This window comes from Salmo salar, chromosome ssa01 (genome assembly GCF_905237065.1).
Source record: "Salmo salar chromosome ssa01, Ssal_v3.1, whole genome shotgun sequence".
NCBI classification, from domain to species: Eukaryota; Metazoa; Chordata; class Actinopteri; order Salmoniformes; family Salmonidae; genus Salmo; species Salmo salar.
Genome location: NC_059442.1, coordinates 57,143,437 through 57,168,055, shown reverse-complemented (window position 1 = coordinate 57,168,055; position 24,619 = coordinate 57,143,437). Strand labels below are relative to the sequence as shown.

At 41.0% G+C, this 24,619-nt stretch overlaps 1 protein-coding gene across 1 annotated transcript in view; it reads left to right on the top strand.

The window, feature by feature from the left end:
- LOC106605890 (serine/threonine-protein phosphatase 2A 56 kDa regulatory subunit delta isoform) overlaps positions 1 to 24,619 on the top strand; it is a 56,745-nt gene that overhangs the window by 9,465 nt on the left and 22,661 nt on the right. The window contains exon 3 of the mRNA XM_014201887.2: positions 10,112 to 10,289. Coding sequence (XP_014057362.1) covers positions 10,112 to 10,289 — 178 coding nt within the window. The remainder of the gene's footprint in view (positions 1 to 10,111; positions 10,290 to 24,619) is intronic.

Genomic DNA, 24,619 nt, shown 5'->3' with positions numbered 1-24,619 from the left:
TCCAAAACCGCCATAAAAAATCCAGACTACGGTTTGCAACTGCACATGGGGATAAATATCATACTTTTTGGAGAAATGTCCTCTGGTCTGATGAAACAAAAATAGAACCGTTTGGCCATAATGACCATCGTTATGTTTAGAGAAAAAAGGGGGGGGCTTGCAAGCCGAAGAACACCATCCCAACCGTGAAGCACGGGGGTGGCAGCATCATGTTGTGGGGGTGCTTTGCTGCAGGAGGGACTGGTGCACTTCACGTAATAGATGGCATCATGAGGCAGGAAAATTATGTGGATATATTGAAGCAACATCTCAAGAAATCAGTTAGGAAGTTAAAGCTTGGTCGCAAATGGGTTTTCCAAATGGACAATGACCCCAAGCATACTTCCAAAGTTGTGGCAAAATGGCTTAAGGACAACAAAGTCAAGGTATTGGAGTGGCCATCACAAAGCCCTGACCTCAATCCTATAGAAAATGTGTGGGCAGAACTGAAAAAGCATGTGCGAGCAAGGAAGCCTAAAAACCTGACTCAGTTACACCAGCTCTATCAGGAGGAATGAGCCACAATTCACCCAACTTATTGTGGGAAGCTTGTGGAAGGCTACCTCAAACGTTTCACCCAAGTTAAACAATTTAAAGACAATGCTACCAAATACTAATTGAGTGTATGTAAACTTCTGACCCGCTGGGAATGTGATGAAAGAAATAAAAGCTGAAATAAATCATTCTCTCTACTATTATTCTGACATTTCACATTCTTAAAATAGTGGTGATCCTAACTGACCTAAGACACAGTTTTTTTTTTTTTAACTAGGATTAAATGTCAGCAATTGTGAAAAACTGAGTTTAAATGTATTTGGCTAAGGTGTATGTAAACTTCCAACTTCAACTGTAGCTAGCTAGCTAACAATGAACCATAATCCCAACTCTAATGCCGAGTTCAAAAGAACTGGGAATTAGAAGAAAAAAAATTAGCTCCAACTGGGAAAAATCGTTTTGAACGGTCATCTGACTCGGAATTCCATCTTTGGGATCTCGGATCTCTTTCTAGAGCTCCGACTTTCCGACCTGAAGATTACTGACATCATGATTTGACCTCGTATATTTCAGAGTTCCCATTTGTTTTGGACGCGGCAATACTACAATGCATAAATCTGCAGGTAGCTAAAGCTAACCAATTAGTTTCAATGTTAGCTAACATTAAGCTATAACTAGCAATGAAAATGGCTTTCTGAGATGCAAATAATATTACTACACATATCATTCACGTAACGTTAGCTAGCTAACAGGGCACTTTCATTTTCAATGTAAACGACTTTATGACTAAATTTCAAACCTATATCTGAAAATTTAGCTAGACTCTTACCCGTATACATGGACGAAAGTTTCTCTCCCTCTGACATGGATGCCATGGTTTCCCTTAGTTTGAAGATGAAACACCTCTCTCCAGACTACAACATCCTTATTATTTCTGTGTTCTCTTTTTGGACTCTCCGCATTTGACAATCATCTCTCTGCTTCCACCGGGCATTCCACTGATTTCAAATCTCGGTCAACTTCTACCGTGACAACGACACCGTTTCTTCCCACCATTGTCATCAGAAGACTCTACAATGTCTGGTTGAATTAAAATGTATTTCCCTAAATCAAGGATTTCTTCATTGTCTGATTTCATTTTCAAAGTCAGCATGGCACAATCATCCTCCAGAAAGTAGTCCATCACAACTTTTTCCGAATGAGCTTTGTCGAATTGCTATTAACTTAAGGCAGCAATGTTGTGAGCAGTTGCAAAACCTTTTTTCAGGTCTTCATATCTTAAAAAAAAGCTGCGGAAGACAGGATTATACACATACTGAGCAGCTCATGTTATAGACAGAAGCATGTTACAACGCAGACCAATCTGAACTGACTCTGTCAGCATGTCCAACCCCTCCATTATATCAGCCATCATGGCTAGCGAGAAGGATCCTGTATTTTTCTGTGGCTAAACCTACTAGGCTCGTAATTTAACAATTGGATTTGTAATTACAGATGGCATACAAGTGTGTTATTAAGGCACATGAAAGTCAACATTTTCCAGAAGGCATTTCTGCATAAAAACACATTTTGATTTTAAAAAAGGCAACAAAAAGAAAATGTTCAAATGAAACAGGTCACATACAGTATCAGTCAAAGTTTGAAAACCTACTAATTCCAGTGTTTACTTTTATTTTTAGAAAAATGTTCTACATTGTAGAATAATAGTGATGACATCAAAACTATCAAATAACACGCATGGAATCATGTAGTAACCAAAAAGGTGTTAAACAAATCAAAATATATTTTATATTTGAGATTCTTCAAAGTAGCCACCCTTTGCCTTGGTGACAGCTTTGCACACTCTTGGCATTCTCTCAACCAGCTTCATGAGGAGGTCACCTGGAATGCATTTCAATTAACAGGTGTGTCTTGTTATTTTGTGGAATTTATTTCCTTTTTAATGCATTTGAACCAGTCAGTTGTGTTGTGACAAGGTAGTGGTGGTATACAGAAGATAGCCCTATTTAGTAAAAGACCAAGTCCATATTATGTCAAGAACAGCTCAAATAAGCAAAGAGAAACGACAGTCCATCAATACTTTAAGACGATCTGTTAACTTTTAACGTTTCTTGTGTGCAGTCGCAAAACCCATCAAGCGCTATGATGAAACTGGCTCTCATGAGGACCGCCACAGGAAAGGAAGACCCAGAGTTACCTCTGCTGCAGAGGATAAGTTCATTAGAGTTACCAGCCTCAGATTGCAGCCCAAATAAATGCTTCACAGAGTTCAAATAACAGACACATCTCAACATCAACTGTTCAGAGGAGACTGTGTGAATCAGCCCTTCACGGTTGGATTGCGGCAAAGAAACCACTACTAAAGGACACTAATAAGAAGAAGAGACTTACTTGGGCCAAGAAACACGAGCAATAGACCGGAGGAAACTTGTCCTTTGGTCCTAATTTGAGATTTCTTTGTTCCAACTGCTGTGTCTTTGTGAGATGCAGAGTAGGTGAACGGATGATCTCCGCATGTGTGGTTCACACCGTTAAGCATGGAGGTGTGGGGGTGCTTTGCTGGCGACACTGTCTGTGATTTATTTAGAATTCAAGGCACACTTAACCAGCATGGCTACTACAGCATTCTGCAGCGATACGCCATGCCATCTGGTTTGGGCTTAGTGGGACTATCATTGTTTTTCAACTGGACAATGACCCAACACACCTCCAGGCTGTATAAGGGCTATTTGACCAAGAATGAGTGATAGAGTGCTGCATCAGATGACCTGGCCTCCACAATCACCCTACCTCAACCAATTGAGATTTTTAGATAGTTGATGTTAAAGCTTAAATTACATATATACAAATAAACATTCTCAAGAAATCATAGAATAGTTTGACAAACCTGTTTTTTGTAAGCTTTCAAATTATATCAAACTCAACCATTCTATCTTTTTCAGTGATTTATGACATGGGCCTCTCATGGTAGGGTGGGGTATACAAAATGGATCAACTTTGAGCACTCATCTCCTGAATGTTTTGTCATTCAGTTCCAAAAAGTCACCTTCTGACCACTTCCACAATGGGCAAAGGTTTCGTTCAAATCGAAAGGGGTGCAGTCAGAAAGTGATTGCAATCATATAGGATGACCCACACCCGATTTGAACTAATCAACTTCCTGATTCAACAAATCCAGGGCTTAGTAATTAGTTGATAAGTTGAATCATGTGTTAGTGCTCGTTTAGAAGAAAAATGTGAGCACAAACTTGGGTGCACAGGAAATGGTTTGAAAAACACGGCTGTATAGTATAAGCAAGTATTGTATCACCATGTCCTGGAACTTTACACCTCATTAACATTGGCTAGACACTGGATACACTCCATTAGTCGCTGTGGTTTGTTAACCTCTCGTATAAGCGTGTGTACCTTAACAAACGATAGTGTTTGCGCTTTCAAAACATCCCACAGTCCAGAGAACGGTATTGATGACAGGAAACTCAGGGCGCTTAGGGTTTGACTTTGCGTGGGGTGAAAGGCTATTGATTGGGTCTATTTTGAGATCGGCTCAGTCATGCAAACCCGCCTATTCAGGCCATCTCTGCCATGCCTTGGGCAAGCGCCAAACTGTGTCTGATGGGAATGGTCCGTAACATACAACAATCACTACCCAGGTTTTCAAAAACCTGCCCAGATGTGTGAATGCACTGCATGCAGACTTTGCACTCTCAAACATTATACAGTATCCGTTTAGAAGGCAACCTTTTTCCATTTCCTTTCTGTCTGCATCATTGATCTTGATAGGTCCATAGTGAAAACGTATCCAGTATCTCCACCTGTCAAAAGGTAATGTGAGTAAGGAGCTGAGGAAAAGGATGCCTTGTTGGAGTATTGGAAGACAGACCCAGTGCTTATACCATTATTGTTGTATTTGCTGTTTAGAATTTGTCTACATGTCTGTCTGGTCATGATAACGATAAATCAATAGATGTAGGCCTAAATGAAACCATGCACAGTTGTAATTGAAAATGTATAAATCTGGCTTAATTACCATACTTGATCTTTGCAGGCCAATATATAACATGTGTTGCTTAGTTGGATTGGTATTTTACACTGTCTTGAGTATGAAGAACCGCCCTTTGATTGTGGTGTTATTATTCACTTCTGGATTGATCCGTTCCCATGGTCTCGTAAGAAGGGGGAAGCCGTTTCAGAAGCTAATCAATAGTACACATCCCTTTTACTGTACTTCAATGAGAGTACTGCAGTTGCTTGAGTAACGTTACCTGCACCTTTTTACAGTACATTAACTTTTTTTATTTTTACCCAGACCTTTCGACTGGAGTGTCATTTGACTCAACTATTGAGACCGCTTTTACCTGCAACATGGGACCTTTTTGAAACTGAATGCATTTCTATTTCAACAGGATACTACCGTGAATTTATTAAATGGAATGACCTTTTTAAGCATAGAGGTAACTTCCTCTCCTGGTCTCAACTAGACAGGAAATGCCCCTGTGAGCCTGATGGCAGAGAGAGAGAGTTTAACACTCACGGCACAACCACTGGGCAGGCTTAGCAAGGATGTAAGGGATGGAGAACTGGCCTTTATGGGAACAGGGGCCTTGCAAATGGTTTGTAAAGCCAAGAGACTTACAGTTTAACCGCCACATAACTGTTTTAATATTACAAAGGAGCTGCTGATGTTACTCCTGAATGGAGCCCTGTGTTACTCATGCATAATCGAGTCCAAATGAAGTAGAAAGATGTGATTGTCCACTTGTTTCTGGACCAGTCAGTCAGCATGGACCATATGAGAGCAGTAAACCTATTTACTTTTTTCCCCTTCTATTTACAAGAGCACCTGCATATCCAATGACAAGCTTGTCTAAGAATTATATGCGAATAGAGAATTTTAGGTTAGCATAGAACTACAATTTCCAAGACGCATTATCAGGGCCTAAATTCAATTCCCAATATTGGGTTAAAATGAACACCTGTTACAAGCCAAATGCGGGTCGATTTTTGGGTAAGATGTCTATTTCACCAGCCACGTTGGCGGGTGGTCAGGGATCCACAACGTGAGCATTTCACTTGTATTTGTTAATGAATTTTTTTAAAGTATGAATACATTTTATAGTAAAATAAATGCGTCAGTTGCTGTTTTCAAAGTATTTTGCCACTTCGCTTCATAGCTGGTAAATTAATCGCACAAAGTCAACTCCGAATCCTATATAGCCTATTCCACCTTGCGCTGCAACAGTGCCTGCCAGGGGGTGAGAGTGAAATATTCATTTTTAGGTGTGCTGGCCACACCACAGGCATAACCCAAAAAATGGTCTAATTTACTTGAAACGAAAGTCTACTGAAGTGTGACTTTGTCCTCGTGTTTCTTGGCATTGCTTTGTTCACAAGCTAGGTTGTTTTTCTATGTTTGAGTTTCAACTGCTAGGGAAGAGAAGACAATGCTTCTACTAGTCAGACTCAATAGCGCAGTCACAAACATGGCTCTAGTCGCGCTACCATGGTAACCTCCCGCCCTTTAAAGGGGCAGGTTAATGTTTTTGTCTCGTCTGTGACGTTTTGGTTAAAAGACGCAGGTTCACCCAATGTTCGCGGGTCTGATGGACACACAACGTTATTGAGTTTTTAAAGCAATACAGCCATAGCAATTTACCTAAAAATACTTAGATGTTGACATATCATTTACAAGCAATATAGACAGCATACATGGTTAATATTTGCCGTTTACCTCTGCTAGATCACATTTATCAATAAAAGCTCTGTGATTTTTGTAAACAAATCAATTGTAATCAAGACATGGGTGGAATAAATCATGTATCGTTTACATTTTTTCAAGATAAACAAGGTTTTCATCACTATTGATGTTTATTGCTTTGAACTGAACATTGGAATAACACATTTTACATACAGTATTTTATGGAAATGGTAAATGAGCCCCATTAAACACAAATCCCGCTGTCCCAATCTGGGTTCAACGCCATCCAGATGACAAAAACATTGTACACTGAGATGTCCAAGATGTTGAAGAATATCACAAGTGTCCAGCGTAGGGGTCTTCTTTTCTAGCTGTAGCCAGTCACCAGCTTGTCTAAATTGTCCACCCCTAATTTTGTGTCATTGTAATCCATTATGATATCTGTTTTTTTTTAATGTTTCTGGCTACAGATTCTTCCATCCCTATACAGCGTACTCATGAGTACCACATTTTTGCCTTTCTTTTGCACGTAGGACACTAGGGACGTGTTCGGCCGTGAACACAAACTTAGAGGAATTGATAGGCCTGTTCCGTGTATTCAACAGCTCTGGCTTGTTTTTTTTGTACTGTTCCTTCCATCATTAGCTTCCTCTTGAGGAGCTCCTGTCCCAGCTTGCGCAAAGTAAAAAAGTTATTGCATGTGATGTTGTGGCCACAGACTCCCTGTGTCACGTCCAGGACAACCCGCATCCCTTGGTTCTTCTCAGGGGCTCCTCCATCTGGCTTCCCTGTATAGACTTGCAAATTCCATGCATATGATGAAGCAGCATCACAGGCAGCCCAGATCTTGATTCCATATTTTGTGGGTTTAGACGGTATGTACTGCCTGAAGGGGCAGCGGCCCCTAAATGGCATAAGCTGTTCATCAACAGTAACGTTGGGCCCAAGGTTGTAAAACAGGAGAATGTGGTCCACCCACTGGTCTCACACTGACCTGATTGCAGCTAGCTTGTCTCTCTGCCGCCGTGCTGGTCTGGTGTCTCAGTTATCGAAGCGGATAATCCTGGAAATAAAGTGGAAGTTTTCCAGAGACATTGTTGCACGGAAAGTTCTCTGCCAGTTTCTGCATCCCACAGGGATTCTGTGGATTCCCAGCAAGGACCTGAAAACACCAGCAAGGACAAGAACCCCAAATGAGTTTGGTCCATCTCCTTCCATCTCTCTTCAGAAACATGCCTTGCCTCCAAATTAGTGCAGTCCAGAATGATTTTCTGGATGGTGTCTGGGATGAACAGTTCAAATGAAGACTTTGTCCTGCACATGAGTAACCGCCATCCGCGTCGGCCCTGGTTGCATCCTTATCACATTGGCAGCCATGCGGGGTGGCTCATTCCTTGGGCAAGAAGACCATTTCACTTTCACAATGTTTTGGGCGTCCATATATTTGTCCTCCTGCAGGCTGCTGATGAGCTAGTTGCTGACGGGCTGGTCCTGGGGCTGGCTGCTGACGGGCTGGTCCCGGGGTTGGCTGCTGACGGGCTGGTCCCGGGGTTGGCTGCTGACGGGCTGGTCCCGGGGTTGGCTGCTGACGGGCTGGTCCCGGGGTTGGCTGCTGACGGGCTGGTCCCGGGGCTGGCTGCTGACGGGCTGGTCCCGGGGTTGGCTGCTGACGGGCTGGTCCCGGGGCTGGCTGCTGACGGGCTGGTCCCGGGGCTGGCTGCTGACGGGCTGGTCCCGGGGTTGGCTGCTGACGGGCTGGTCCCGGGGTTGGCTGCTGACGGGCTGGTCCCGGGGCTGGCTGCTGACGGGCTGGTCCCGGGGCTGGCTGCTGACGGGCTGGTCCCGGGGCTGGCTGCTGACGGGCTGGTCCCGGGGCTGGCTGCTGACGGGCTGGTCCCGGGGCTGGCTGGTCCTGGGGCTGGCTGCTGACGGGCTTGTCCTGGGGCTGGCTGCTGATGGGCTGGTCCTGGGGCTGGCTGAGGGTCAATCTCATTCTCTTCTTCCAACTCACTGTCAGACTCTGAATTGACAGAGACATGATCCTCGGAAAACTCTTTCCACACTAGCTTCTCTCTCTGCAAAAATGATTTCTCAGACCCTCTGAGCAGAGATTATTTTTGCCATACTGATTGATTGTGGTAAAGAGCCACACATGCAAAGCAATTTATTTGTTGTGTCCCTCCCCCAATTTGCACCTGGCTGGGGTAGAGTGTGGGAAAATGTATTGTAATAACATTGTGCAGGTTCCCGCTAGACATTGTGTAGTTTCACACACTACAAAGGGTAAAGAGTGCGAGAAAAGCGTGAGAGGGCAGGGAAACGGACAACACCAAGAACCTATGTTGAAACAGCAGGCCCAGGGAGGAGGAAGTCATAGTGAAGGCACACAGCAAACCTTTTTTGTTAAATTTTTTACTTGTTTTCACCAACACACACACTTTTCCAAACTTTTATTACTCTCGGGTCCAGTGGAACCGAACACCACGTATGTAATATAAATGTGTAGGGGGTGCACAGAGAGCACCTAATGAAATGTGTTCTTTTACATGTTCTTCACAGAAAATGAGCCAATGCTAATGAGTCTCAGGTTGAAAAAATAATTAATTGTATCTTTTTTCTTTTAGTAAATATTGAAAATGGCTCCCACAGACCTGAACACCACACAAGGGTTAAACAATATACCACATTACTTCTAATAGTAATGCATTTATTGTTTTAGAAACGTTACAAGCATGCTCATCTGTTTTCTTGTGTGATTTTGTTTGTGAAACGTTATCGGGAGAAAAAATCTCAGTGGCTGGTCAATTTTTTTAATCTACCTGCCACAGTGGCTGGTGGACCAAAAAGTAAATTTTATGACCTGGGCATTATAGAGGGGAAAATAATAGTGATGTAAAAAACAAATCCCTTCTTCTTTCCTGTGATTCCACACATGTACAGTTGTGGGATCTTAATTTGATCACTCTGTTGTCACGGAGAATTTTCTTGCACCGCAGGAATTACATAAATTCACCGAACCTGCACTAAGACACAGCATTGTACTCTTATGAAGTCTAATTTTGGCCAGCTAATAGCCTAACCACAGATGAAGCATCATTTCAAAGTCTGGATTAAACGTTCTGTCGCTGCAGGATTCTTTTGTTGTGACAATACTGGTCAAATTAAGATTTTACTTCTGTAAATAAAATATAATCCTCGAGGAGGACTGCAGTTATGTCAGGGGAGTTTCTGCAGTGCCCTTGAGGTTTAAGATTAACTTCTATTCATGGAATCATGGACATGAAGGAAGCATAACAAATTTGATTTCATTAAATCGGGACGTCATTGACTATACCACTGTATTCCTTCTAATCTATAATGTCCCAGAGGACAGCTGTAGAGAAACGTTACACCTTTTGGACATGGAATTGTAGTGTTTGAAGCGTTTGACAGAATAGAAGCCCTCCCATGAGTCTTATTTGACACTCTAGTTCATCACTCTCTCATTCTCAACAGCATGACCAGTCACATGTTCGAGTCGTCTCTCTGTGTGCTCGCTTTAGAACCCCAGGATAATGGCATCATTAGACCAAGCCAATGAGTCTCTGTGGAGTCATTTACTGTTCTCTGCATGGTGACTGTAATATGGGCACGCAGCTAGTGAGAAACACTATACCAGATATGTATTTTTTTTTTTATCTACTAGATTGAGCTACTTTGATAGTAAATGTCACTCCCAAGAAATGGCAGTGATGTTTTACTCAAAGTTTCAGGAGGACAATATTATGCATTTAGTTGGCATTAACCTCTATCTTGCATTTCATTTTCAGTGGTTTAAACTTTTCCAAGCCTCAACATACTTCAACGAGCTCATTTTGATTTTGTGTGTCTTGTCCACAGGCGGCGCAGCAGCAGACTGCCAGCAAGCGTCCCAGCAATAGCACCCCTCCACCCACTCAGCTCAACAAGATCAAGTACTCTAGCGGTCCCCAGATCGTCAAGAAGGAGCGTCGCCAGAGTTCGTCACGATTCAACCTCGCCAAGAACCGCGAGCTGCAGAAACTTCCTGCCCTCAAAGGTATCACCAACTAACCCACCAGCTTCTCTGGCTGCATCCTGATTCTCCACCTTTCTCCTCAATTGTGCTGTTCCCTTCACAGATTTAAAAGCGTTGGCTTGGTCTAAACATTGTCTGGAGGAGGTTTCCACCATTTTTTTAAATTCATGATGGGAAGTGTACAATGCAAGCTTGGGGACACAATCACTGTGTCCTATTCATAGACACCCACATATCCTACATCCTCTCCCCTCACTCCATCCAGAACGTATTGTTCCACCTGTGGTGGCTTTGATGATCAGGGAGGTACACATAAGCAATGTTGATAATTTAGCATCTCTATGAATACCTACTGGCAATAGATTTTATCTGCATGTTTTCGTCAGATCCCTACCACTTGCATCAGTCATGGAATATGATGTACATGGATGTAGGCCCTTTCATACCAGTACTTCAAAAGGCAGGACTGTATGTATTCCCTCGAATTAATCACACGGATAGTGCCTTCAGAAAGTATTCACATCCCTTAACTTTGGACACATTTTGTTGTGTTACAGCCTGAATTTAAAATGGATTAAATTGAGTTTTCTTGTCACTGTCCTACACACAATACCCCATAATGTAATTTATATTTTGAGATTTTTTAAATAAATTAATAAGAAATGTAAAGCTGAAATGTCTTGAGTCAATAAGTATTCAACCCCTTTCTTATGGCAAGCCTAAATAACTTAAGGAGTAAAATTATACCCCACACATACAATAATCTGTAAGTTTTCTCAGTCGAGCAGATACGACCACAAACACCAGGGAGGTTATCCAATGCCTCTCAAAGGGTACATATTGGTAAATAGGTAAAAAAAAAAAAGCAGACATTGAATTTCCCTTTGAGTATGGTGAAGTTATTAATTACACTTTGGGTGGTGTGTCAATGCACCAAGTCACTACAAAGATACAGGCGTCCATCCTAACTCAGTTGCTGGAGAGGAAGGAAACTGCTCAGGGATTTCACCTTGAGGCCAATGGTTACTTTAAAAATTTTTACAGAGTTTATTAGCTGTGATAAGAGAAAACTAAGGATGGATCAACAACATTTTAGTTACTCAACGATACTAACCTAATTAACAGAGGGAGAAGAAGGAAGCCTGTACAGAATAATACATTCTAAAACGTGCATCCTGTTTCCAATAAGGAACTAAAGTAAAACTGCAAAATAATGTGGCAAAATGTTTTACTTTATGTCCTGAATAGAAAGCATAATGTTTGTGGCAAATACAACCTCACTGAATACCACTCTACATATTTTCAAGCATGGTGGTGGCTGCATCATGTTATGAGTATGCTTGTCATTGGCAAGGACTAGGGTGTTTTTAGGATAAAACTTTTTTTATTAGAGCTAAGCACTAGAGGAAAACATGGCTCTGTCTGCTTTCCAACAGACGCTGAGAGACAAATTCACCTTTCAGTAGGCCAAATATACACTGGAGTTGCTTACCAAGATAACAATGAATGTTTCTGAGTGGCCTAGTTACAGATTTCACTTAAATCTGGTTGAAAATCTATGGCAAAATCTATGGCTTATTGCAATGATCAACAACCAACTTTCCAGAGTTTGAAGAATCTTAAAAAGAATGTGCAAATAATGTACAATCCAAGTGTGGAGAGCTCTTAGAGACTTACTCAGAAAGACTCGCAGCTGTAATCGCTGCCAAAGGTAATTCTATCATGTATTGACTCGGGTATGAAGACTCATGTAAATAAGAGATTTCTGTATTTTCATTTTCAATAAATTCACAAATATTTCTAAAAACATGTTTTCACTTGTCATTATGGGGTATTGTGTGTAGATGGGTGAGATTAAAAAAAAAAAATGTTTTATCCGTTTTGAATTCTGGCTGTAACACAACAAAATGTGGAATAAGTCAAGGTGTATGAATACTTTCTGAAGGCACTATTTTCACCAGAATGTTCATGAAATGCTAGGTTATTGTGTAAGAAGTTGGTTATTATTGGAAAACAATGGGATTTGAGACTCAGAAATGCCTTTTGTACTCGTATAACTCATAAGGTATGGTATTGATTAAATGAAGATGGATGCCTTATTGCCTTTATGTTAAGCGTGGTTACTTATTACAGGCAAAGTCCAAGGTGCTGGCACATAAGCTACTGTAAAACCCAGTTCTCAATGACCACATCCATTTTGCTCTCTTTCGCTCTCCCTCCTGTTGTGGCTCTGGGCTCTCCTCTCATTGAGAGTCTCCCCTTGTCTGGCCAGACAGAGGCACAGCAGAGGTACCACATGACACATTGCCGGCATTAATTGGATAGGACCGGGGCGATGCCAGTATCGCGATACTCGTTAGTACCGTGGCAAGGAAACAAAACACGAAGGAGATTTCGCTTCTTTAGGAAGACAGCCCTAATGTTGGAAACAAACATCATTATGCTCCCATCCATAGTCACATGTATTTATTTCCCAAGATATAGTATAGTACATACTTTTTTTTGTTTTACATACAGCAGGGTTTTAAAGGACCAGAAAGTTGTCTGCTTCGTGTTTTCATTTTTTGCCATCGAAAAATATTGCAATACAGGTATTGGATCAGCAGTGAAAGTGTCTGTCTGCACTGAGTAGGACAGTGAAACCTCGCCATAACACACCATGCAGACTAGGGTTTCATATTTTCCCGATATTTTACAAATGTTCCATCTTGAGAATAAATCACTTTTCTCCTGGGTAAGCCGGTGTTTCTCGCATTATAAAACATATACAGTGGCTTGCGAAAGTATTCACCCCCTTGAAATGTTTTCTATTTTGTTGCCTTAGACCTGTAATTAAAATGGATTTTTGGGGGTTTGTATCATTTGATTTACACAACATGCCTACCACTTTGAAGATGCAAAATATATTTTGGGGTGTAAGAAATAAGACAAAAAAACAGAACCTGAGCGTGCATAACTATTCACCCCCCCCGAAGTCAATACTTTGTAGAGCCACTGCAAGTCTCTTGGGGTATGTCTCTATAAGCTTGGCACATCTAGCCACTGGGATTTTTGCCCATTCTTCAAGGCAAAACTGCTCCAGCTCCTTCAAGTTGGATGGGTTCCGCTGGTGTACAGCAATTTTTAAGTCATACCACAGATTCTCAATTGGATTGAGGTCTGGAATTTGACGAGGCCATTCCAAGACGTTTACATGTTTCCCCTTAAACCACTCAAGTGTTGCTTTAGCAGTATGCTTAGGGTCATTGTCCTGCTGGCAGGTGAACCTCCGTCCCTGTCTCATATCTCTTGAAGACTTAACTTCTTGGGGCTATGTGGGACGCAAGCGTGCCACCCGTGGTGCACCCTATCAACAGCAGGTGCATTTCAAGAGCGGCAAATTTGAAACCAAATAAATGTCAAAATTCAAATTTTTCAAACATACAACTATCTTACACCCTTTGAAAGATAAACATCTCCTTAATCTAACCACGTTGTCCGATTTCAAAAAGGTTTTACGGCGAAAGCATAAAGTTAGATTATGTTAGGAGAGTACATTGACAATAGCTGTGTGTAATGTTTTGTCAATTCAAAGACGGGCGTCACCAAACCATAAAACCAGCTAAAATGATGCACTAACCTTTTACAATCTCCATCAGATGACACTCCTAGGACATTATGTTAGACAATGCATGCATTTTTAGTTCTATCAAGTTCATATTTATATCCAAAAACAGCTTTTTACTATGGCATTGATGTTGAGGAAATCGTTTCCCTCCAATAACCGGCAGTCAAGTCAGCACCACAAATTAAATAATTAAAATTAGAAAACATTGGTAAAATATTATATTGTCATTTAAAGAATTATAGATTTACATCTCTTGAACGCAATCAACTTGCCAGATTTAAAAATAACCTTACTGGGAAATCACACTTTGCAATAATCTGATCACTGCGCCCAGAAAAATATGCTTTGCTATACAGACAAACGGCCATGTTGGAGAGATCTAAAATCGAAAATACTATGTAAATAATCCATTACCTTTGATTCTCTTCATCAGATGTCACTTCCCGGAATCCCAGGTCCATAACGAATGTAGTTTTGTTCAAAAAAGCTCATCATTTATCCTGTTGGGGCTACAGGTTAGCAATGAACCCCGAGCCGGGATTGCTAACAAGGCTGGAAATTCAAAACATCAAAAATCTAATAATTTCAATTTCTCAAACAATCAACTATTTTACACAATTTAAATGATAAACATCTCCTTAATCTAACCACATTGTTCGATTTTCAAAGAGACTTTACGGCAAAAGCATAAAGTTAGATTATGTTAGGACAGTACATAGCCACAAAAGTACAAACATCCATTTTCAATTCAAGGTCAGGCGTCACCAAAAGCAGAAACCAGCTTGAATTATGCACTAACTTTTGTCAATCTCCATCAGATGACACTCCTAGGACATTATGTTATACAATACATGCATTTTTTGTTCCATCAAGTTCATATTTATATCCAAAAACAGCATTTTACAGTAGCGTGAAATTCAGATTCTTTTCTTCTCTGAAATGCTTCCGGTGAACATAACAAAATTACTATTCGAAAACATTGGTAAATTATAATATTGTCATTCAAAGAATAATATATTATCATCTCGTAATTTCTACCGAATGGCCAGATCTCAAAATAACTTTACTGGGAAATCACATTTTTGCAATAAACGGGGTGCTATGCTAAGAACAACAGGCTATGCTATACAGTTAGCATCATCTAAAATCGATAATAACATTGTAAATATCCCCTTACCTTTGATTATCTCCATCAGAAGACTGGCATCCCAGGTCCGGAAGGCATCACAGGTCCGGAACAAATGTGGTTTCTTTTGACAAAGTTCATAATTTATGTCCAAATAACACCAAGTACTTAGCGTTCATTATGCTCCCACAAAACGTGGTGGGGGACTGTAAAATCACGCCGAAAAGCTAAAAAAACCTAGTAAATAATCTATTTATGTTCGTTCAAACATGTCAAATGTTGTTTAGCATTAATCTTTTGGTCCATTTTTAACGTTAAACATCAGTAATATTTTCACACAACCTATCCTATGTCGAGATAAACAATGAAGACAAAACTCACGTTTCTCAGATTTATGCGCAGGCGCAAAAAATGAAGTGATGACATGTCAACTTCCTTGGATTCTAATTTGCTCTCTGTTTATCATAGACGCTTCAAACAACTTTATAAAGATCGTTGACATCTAGTGGAAGCCGTAGGTGTTGCGAAATGAATCCTTTCTCACTATGGTATCTATAAAACAATGACACTAAATAGTACAGTCACATTTTTTTTAATCTATTTTTCACAGGTTTTTGCCTGCAATATGAGTTTTGTTATACTTACAGACACCATTCAAACTGTTTTAGAAAATTCAGAGTGTTTTCTATCCGAATGTGTTAATAATATGCATATCCTAGCTTCTGAGTTGGTGTAGGAGGCAGTTAAAAATGGGCACATATTTTTTTCAAAATGTCTCAATACTGCCCCCGAGCCCCAACAGGTTATATCCAAAAAGCTCCGTGTTGTTAGCACATGATCTAAGCCAGCCGGACTTCTCGTCATGAACGAGGGGAAAAAAATATATTTACGTTCGTTCAAACATGTCAAACGTTGTATAGCATAAATCATTAGGGCCTTTTTTAACCAGAACATGAATAATATTCAAGGTGGACGAATGCATTCTCTTTTATAACGTATTGGAACGAGGGTACCCAACATGAACTCGCGCGCCAGGTGTCTAATGGGCCATCACCGTTCCATGGCTCTTGTTCGGTCAGATCTCACTCCAGAAGACTCAAAACACTTTGTAAAGGCTGGTGACATCTAGTGGAAGCAATAGGAAGTGCCAAAACATTCCTCAGCCCCTGTGTGTTTCAATGGCATAGGCTTAAAGGTAATTCAACACATCAGGTATCCACTTCCTGTCAGAAAATGTCTCAGGGTTTTGCCTGCCAAATGAGTTCTGTTATACTCACAGACACCATTCAAACAGTTTTAGAATCTTTAGGGTGTTTTCTATCCATATATAATAAGTATATGCATATTCTAGTTACTGGGTAGGATTAGTAACCAGATGAAATCGGGTACTTTTTTTTTTCCAGCCGTGAAAATACTGCCCCCTAGCCCCAACAGGTTAAACAGGTTTCCCTCAAGAATTTCCCTGAATTTAGCGCCATCCTTCAATTCTGACCACTTCCCCAGTCCCTGCCAATGAAAAACATACCAACAGCATGATCCTGCCACCACCATTGCTTCTTTGTGGGGATGGTGTTCTCGGGGTGATGAGAGGTATTGAGTTCGCGCCAGACATAGTGTTTTCCTTGATGGCCAAAAAGTTTCATCTAACCAGAGTACCTTCTTCCATATGTTTGGGGAGTCTCCCACATGCCTTTTGGCGAACACCAAACGTGTTTGCTTATTTTTTTCTGGCCACTCTTACATAAAGACCAGCTCTGTGGAGTGTACGGCTTAATGTGGTCCTATGGACAGATACTCCAATCTCCGCTGTGGAGCTTTGCAGCTCCTTCAGGGTTCTCTTTGGTCTCTTTGTTGCCTCTCTGATTAATGCCCTCCTTGCCTGGTCTGTGAGTTTTAGTGGGCGGCCCTCTCTTGGCAGGTTTGTTGTGGTGCCATATTCTTTCCATTTTTTAATAATGGATTTAATGGTGCTCCGTGGGATGTTCAACGTTTCTGATATTCTTTTTATAACCCAACCCTGATCTGTTCTTCTCCACAACTTTGTCCCTGACCTGTTTGGAGAGCTCCTTGGTCTTTATGGTGCTGCTTGCTTGGTGGTGCCCCTTGCTTAGTGCTGTTGCAGACTCTGGGGCCTTTCAGAACAGGTGTATATATCCTGAGATCATGTGACAGATCATGTGACACTTAGATTGCAATCTAGAAAAAAGAAACGCACACCTATAAAGGCGAGGTGCTGGCTAGCGGAGTAGAACACTAGAAAATAAAGGAAAGCCGCACACTCTAAGAGCTCAGATGCAAAAATGTAATAACCAACGTTTCGACAGCGAAGCTGTCTTCATCAGGGTATTGCACACAGGTGGACTTTATTTAACTAATTATGCGTAATTAACATTCTAACTTGATGCTACCTGAGCCTGATGAGCCATATATTAAATACATTTTATGAGCTCTACATTAATGACATTTAATGAGCCCAAAAAAGCCCAAATTATTGTGCCATTATCCAATGCATATACAGTATGATATAGGCTACTGCACATTACGCACGGCAGAAAGACATAAAAGCCCATCGATGTAGCTTGCTATAGCCTATGCTCTCTTGTGTAAATAAATGAAACTAGCTCCAGGAGGCTAACCTTTTTGAGTGTGAACTGTATTACTGTATTGTACAGTACATAGCAGTCTATGTATATTTGTAAACAACAGCTGGTGCACGATATCTAAGGAAGTCTCAAGGTTTTGCTCGCCTGAGGTAGAGTATTTCAGTGTAGTCTACTGCTTATCATATCTACCAAAAGAGTTTTTGTCTATATTCTTCGTAGCTGTCTATCACCACAAACCGATGCTGGCACTAAGACCGCTCTCAATGAGCTGTATACGGCCAGAATCAAACAGGAAAACGCTCATCCAGAGGCGGCGCTCCTAGGAGACGGGGACTTCAATGCAGGGAAATTTAAATTTGTTTAACCTAATTCCTACAAGCATGTTAAATGTGCAACCAGAGGGAAAAAACTCTAGACCACCTTTACTCCACACACAGAGATGTGTACAAAGCTCTCCCTCCATTTGGCAAATCTGACCATAATTATATCCTCCTGATTCTTGCGTTCAAGCTAAAATTGAAGCAGGAAGCACCAGCCACTTGGTCAATAAAAAAGTGGTCAGATGAAGCAGATGCTAAGCTGCAGGACTGTTTTGCTAGCACAGACTGAAATTTGTTCCTGGATTCTTCCGATGGCATTGAGGAGTACACCACATCAGTCACTGGCTTCATCAATAAGTGCATTGATGATGACGTCCCCACAGTGACTGTATGTACAAACCCCAACCAAAAGCCATGGATTACAGGCAACATCCACACTGAGCTAAAAGGGTAGAGCTGCCGCTTTCAAGGAGCGGGACTAACTCGGAAGCTTATAAGAAATCCAGCTATACCCTCTGACGAACCACACTAGTCCGATGTGGCAAGGCTTGCAAACTATTACAGAATACAAAACGGAAGCACAACCGCGAGCTGCCCAGTTACACGAACCTACCAGACGAGTTAAATGACTTCTATGCTCACTTACATTTTACATTTTTACATTTTAGTCATTTAGCAGACGCTCTTATCCAGAGCGACTTATAGTAGTTAATGCATACATATTTCATACATTTTTCTCCCCGTAATTCGAGGCAAGTAACACTGAAACATGCACGAGAGCATCAGCTGTTCCGGACGACTGTTTGATCATGCTCTCCGTAGCCAATGTGAGCAAGACCTTTTTTTTTCTTATTTTTTTTTTTTAAATATATGGGTCTCCCAGTCGCGGCCGGCTGTGACAGAGCCTGGAACGAACCCAGAATCTCTAGTGGCACAGCTAGCACTGCAATGCAGTGCCTTACACCACTGCGCCAATCGGGAGCCCCTTGTGAGTAAGACCTTTACACAGGTTAACATTCACAAGGCCGCAGGGCCAGACGGATTACCAGGATGTGTACTCCGAGCATGCGCTGACCAACTGGCAAGTGTCTTCACTGACATTTTCAACCTCTCCCTGTCAGAGTCTGTAATACCAACATGTTTCAAGCAGACCACCATAGTCCCTGTGCTCAAGAACACTACTGTATAACCTGTCTAAATGACTACCGACCCGTGCTTTGAAAGGCTGGTCATGGCTCACATCAACACCATTATCCCAGAAACCCTAGACCCACTCCAATTTCCATACCGCCCCAACAGATCCACAGATGATGCAATCTCTATTGCACTCCACACTGCCCTTTCACACCTGGACAAAAGGAACACCTATGTGAGAATGCTATTCATTGACTAGAGCTCAGCGTTCAACACCATAGTGCCCTCAAAGCTCATCAATATGCGAAGGACCCTGGGACTAAACACCTCCCTCTGCAACTGGAGCCTGGATTTCCTGATGGGCCGCCACCAGGGGTAAGGGTAGGTAACAACACATGCGCTACGCTGATCCTCAACACGGAGGCCCCTCCGGTGTGTGCTCAGTCCTCTCCTGTACTCCCTGTTTACTCATGACTGCATGGCCAGGCACGACTCCAACACCATCATTAAGTTAGCCGTTGACAACAGTGGTAGGCCTGGTCACCGACAACGAGACAGCCTATAGGGAGGAGGTCAGAGACCTTGCTGTGTAGTGCCAGGACAACAACCTCTCCCTCAATGTGATCAAGACAAAGGAGATGATTGTGGACTACAGGAAAAGGAGGACTGAGCACGCCCCCATTCTCATCGATGGAGCTGTAGTGGAACAGGTTGAGAGCTTCAAGTTCCTTGGTGTCCACATCACCAACAAACTAACATGGTCCAAGCACACCAAGACAGCTGTGAAGAGGACACGAAAAAACCTATTCCCCCGCAGGAAACTGAAAAGATTTGGCATGGGTCCTCAGATCCTCAAAAGGTTCAACAGATGCACCATCGAGAGCATCCTGACTGGTTGCATCACTGCCTGGTATGGCAACTGCTCAGCCAATCCAACCGCAAGGCACTACAGAGGGTAGTGCGTACGGCCCAGTACATCACTGGGGCCAAGCTTCCTGCCATCCAGGACCTCTATACCAGGCGGTGTCAGAGGAAGGCCCTAAAAATTGTCAAAGACTCCAGCCACCCAAGTCATAGACTGTTCTCTCTGCTACCACACGGCAAGCGGTACCGGCGCATCAAGTCTAGGTCCAAGAGGCTTCTAAACAGCTTCTACCCCCAAGCCATAAGACTCCTGAACATCTAATCAAATGGCTACCCAGACTATTTGAATTGCCCAATTTTACGCTGCTGCTACTCTCTATTTTTTGCACGGTCATTTTAATAACTACCTACATATGTACATATTAGCTCAATTACCTTGACTAATCGGTGCACCTGCACATTGACTCTGTACTAGTACCCCATGTATATATCCTCTCTATTGTTTTTTTACTGCTGCTCTTTAACCTGTTAGGGCTAGGGGGCAGTATTTACACGGCCGGATAAAAAACGTACCCGATTTAATCTGGTTACTAATCCTACCCAGTAACTAGAATATGCATATACTTATTATATATGGATAGAAAACACCCTAAAGTTTCTAAAACTGTTTGAATGGTGTCTGTGAGTATAACAGAACTCATATGGCAGGCAAAAACCTGAGAGATTCCTTTACAGGGAGTGGCCTGTCTGACCATTTATTGGCTTTCTTTGACATCTCTTCCCAAAACAAAGGATCTCTGCGGTAACGTGACACTTCCCACGGCTCCAATGGGCTCTCAGAGCCCGGGAAAAACCTGAATGACGTAATTCAAAGCCCTGGCTGAAACACACGAGCGCTTTTGCTAAGTGGTCTATCAGAGGACAAAGGGCTTAGGCTCGTGCACTGGCCTCCCCCGTCTTTCTGTTTTTCCCTCTATTTACCGAAACGTAGATTCCCGGTCGGAATATTATCGCTTTTTTACGAGATAAATTGCATAAAAATTGATTTTAAACAGCGGTTGACATGCTTCGAAGTACGGTAATGAAATATTTAGAATTTTTTTGTCACGAAATGCGCCATGCGTGTGACCCTTATTTACCATTTCGGATAGTGTCTAGAACGCACGAACAAAACGCCGCTGTTTGGATATAACGATGGATTATTTGGGACCAAACCTACATTTGTTATTGAAGTAGAAGTCCTGGGAGTGCATTCTGACGAAGAACAGGAAAGGTAATAACATTTTTCTTATAGTAAATCTGATTTTGGTGAAGGCTAAACTTGCCGGGTGTCTAAATAGCTAGCCCGTGATGGCTGGGCTATGTACTTACAATATTGCAAAATGTGCTTTCACCAAAAAGCTATTTTAAAATCGGACATATCGAGTGCATAGAGGAGTTCTGTATCTATAATTCTTAAAATAATTGTTATGCTTTTTGTGAATGTTTATCGTGAGTAATTTAGTAAATTGTTAGTAAATTCCCTGGATGTTTGTGGGGGGTATGCTAGTTCTGAACGTCACATGCTAATGTAAAAAGCTGTTTTTTGATATAAATATGAACTTGATTGAACAAAACATGCATGTATTGTATAACATAATGTCCTAGGTGTGTCATCTGATGAAGATCATCAAAGGTTAGTGCTGCATTTAGCTGTCTTCTGGGTTTTTGTGACATTATATGCTAGCTTGAAAAATGGGTGTCTGATTATTTCTGGCTGGGTACTCTGCTGACATAATCTAATGTTTTGCTTTCGTTGTAAAGACTTTTTGAAATCGGACAGTGTGTTTAGATTAACGAGAGTCTTGTCTTTAAAATGCTGTAAAATAGTCATATGTTTGAGAAATTGAAGTAATAGCATTTCTAAGGTATTTGAAAATCGCGCCACAGGATTCAACTGGCTGTTACGTAGGTGGGACGATTTGGTGCCACCTAGCCCAGAGAGGTTAATATCCTCTTGTTATTTTACTGCTGCTCTTTAATATCCTCTATTGTTATTTTACTGCTGCTCTTTAATATCCTCTATTGTTATTTTACTGCTGCTCTTTAATATCCTCTATTGTTATTTTACTGCTGCTATTTAATATCCTCTATTGTTATTTTACTGCTGCTCTTTAATATCCTCTATTGTTATTTTACTGCTGCTCTTTAATATCCTCTATTGTTATTTTACTGCTGCTCTTTAATATCCTCTATTGTTATTTTACTGCTGCTCTTTAATATCCTCTATTTTTTATTTTACCGCTTGCCCTTATAATTTCCTCTTTTGTTATTTTACCGCTTGCCCTTATAATTTCCTCTATTGTTATTTTACTGCTGCTCTTTAATATCCTCTTGTTATTTTACTGCTGCTCTTTAATATCCTCTTGTTATTTTACTGCTGCTCTTTAATATCCTCTATTGTTATTTTACTGCTGCTCTTTAATATCCTCTTGTTATTTTACTGCTGCTCTTTATTTTTTATTTTTTTTCTAACTATGATAAAGCAGAAGAGAACATGCAATTCTGGTGCAGCACATGCATCTTACTAAGTTACAAGTATAGGCGAGCGAATTAGATTAACGTTTTTAAATATAATAGCGCATATTTGTATAATTTAGTAGGCTGACGCATATATATACCTTTCATAATAGTTCCCCTAATGTTATTAGCCTACCGCCTCTTTCTTTATTATTGCTTCTTTCCTTCTTCGCTTTACACAGTTAAATGAAATATTTTTTGTTGTCCTTATCTTCATCATTCTAATGACATCCTTGAATAATATAGGACTAGAATCAGAGGCAGAAAGCTTTCACTTCTCTTCATGAAGATTGAATGGTTATTGGTCTGAATGAATAACTGCTATAGCCTACCGCCATCGTGTGTTCGCTCTTCTTTCAAACTACCTGAGTTTTAAAAAAACCCCTCCTTAATAATCTTTTTGTGGAAAAAATGCTTTAAAAAATGATGTCCAGCAAGATATTTCCTGCATGGGACTCCAAGAGCTTAGGAGCGTTTTTTTAAGGAGAGGCCAGCGGAGCACAGGTGCTTGCATATTGCGCAAGAGACGGAGGCTATAAGTTAGATGCTTATTATGAATAACCCATCATTAATTAGCTAATACTGCATTGAATCTATTACCTGAAAGGTAGACAAGGACATACAGTACCAGTAAAAAGTTTGGACACACCTACTCATTCAGATGACCTGGCCTCAACCCAATTGAGATGGTTTGGGATGAGTTGGATCGCAGAGTGATGGAAAAGCAGCCAACAAGTACTCTGCATATGCAACTCTGCAACTCCTTCAAGACTTTTGTAAAAGCATTCCAGGTGAAGCTGGTTGAGAGAATGCCAAGAGTGTGCAAAGCTGTCAAGGCAAAGGGTGGTTACTTAGAAGAATCTAAAACATATCAAATATATTTTCAGATGTTTAACACTTTTTTTTGGTTACTACATGATTCCATGTGTGTTATTTTATAGTGTATCTTCACTATTATTCTACAATGTTCAAAATAGTAAAAATAAAGAGAAACCCTTGAATGAGTGGGTATGTCCGAACTTTTGACTGGTACTGTATATATTAGGGCTATATATCAATCTAGAACAGGATTATCTGTTTTTGGATGCGATTTGAATGGAGTTGATGGGGAGCGAGAGAAACTGCGAGAGAGCGCTCTGCAGCTGCAATGAAAAAAATGTGACCCCCGAAAGCCAGATGGGGATGGGTAAATTAGAACAGCATTCGGTCTTTGTTACTGTAGCATAGGCTATGTTGCAGCAAATGTAGGTCTGTCTGTCACAAAATAAGTTACCATGATGTGATGATAGGTCTACATGCATTGTGAACTGTGCTCCATACTGAGATGGGCTGTCTGTCTTGACGCTGAGCTTTGAATCGTCATGCAAAGGCCGTAGAGAAGGCAGATGTGGACATCGCATATAATTTAACAGTTCCATTTCACGCCATGCTGTTAATATAAATAATTTATTATAATTTACTGTTTTTTCGCAGTTATTTATCCCGGGAAAAGGGAGTGGTTTTGGGTAGTAAATCTCAGTAACCGGGTTTCCCGCCATTCAACCCTAATGCAGGCAGACTAGGCAGAGCCGCTTCTCACTCTCACATTCACTCTACAACTTTGTCTTTTTGACAAATACCTGAAGATTTGCATATTTTGTTGAATTATGAGTTTAGTTCAAGGTAAATGCCACCGCAATTGAATTTGATATGAAAATGATTTGTTAACCAGCAAATAGAAAAAGTGCATAGCCTATAGTAAAAGCCCACGGTGTCTCTTTTTAGAAAACAAAAACAAATACTAAAATGTGTAAGTGTGGTTTGTAGTAGATCAGGGATGGGAAACTTTGGGGTTGGGGCCACAAAAAATCTGTACTCATCATTTCCTCTAATTTGACCTTGGTTACTACAAGATTAGATTGGTAAATTAGCTGGCTGCTAGACTAATTTACCAATCTAAAAAATGTTAGCAGACAGGCTAATGGAGTGTCGATCAGTGACTGCAAAACCACATTTTGAAATTGCACCTTGTGTATTCTACTATTCTACCTCGCAACAGTTCAACTGAGAAAAAAAAATAAGTCAAACATTTTTTAAATAAATGTATTATTTTTATTATTATTATGTTTTAACCCTGTAGTAGATGCTTGTTTCTCAGT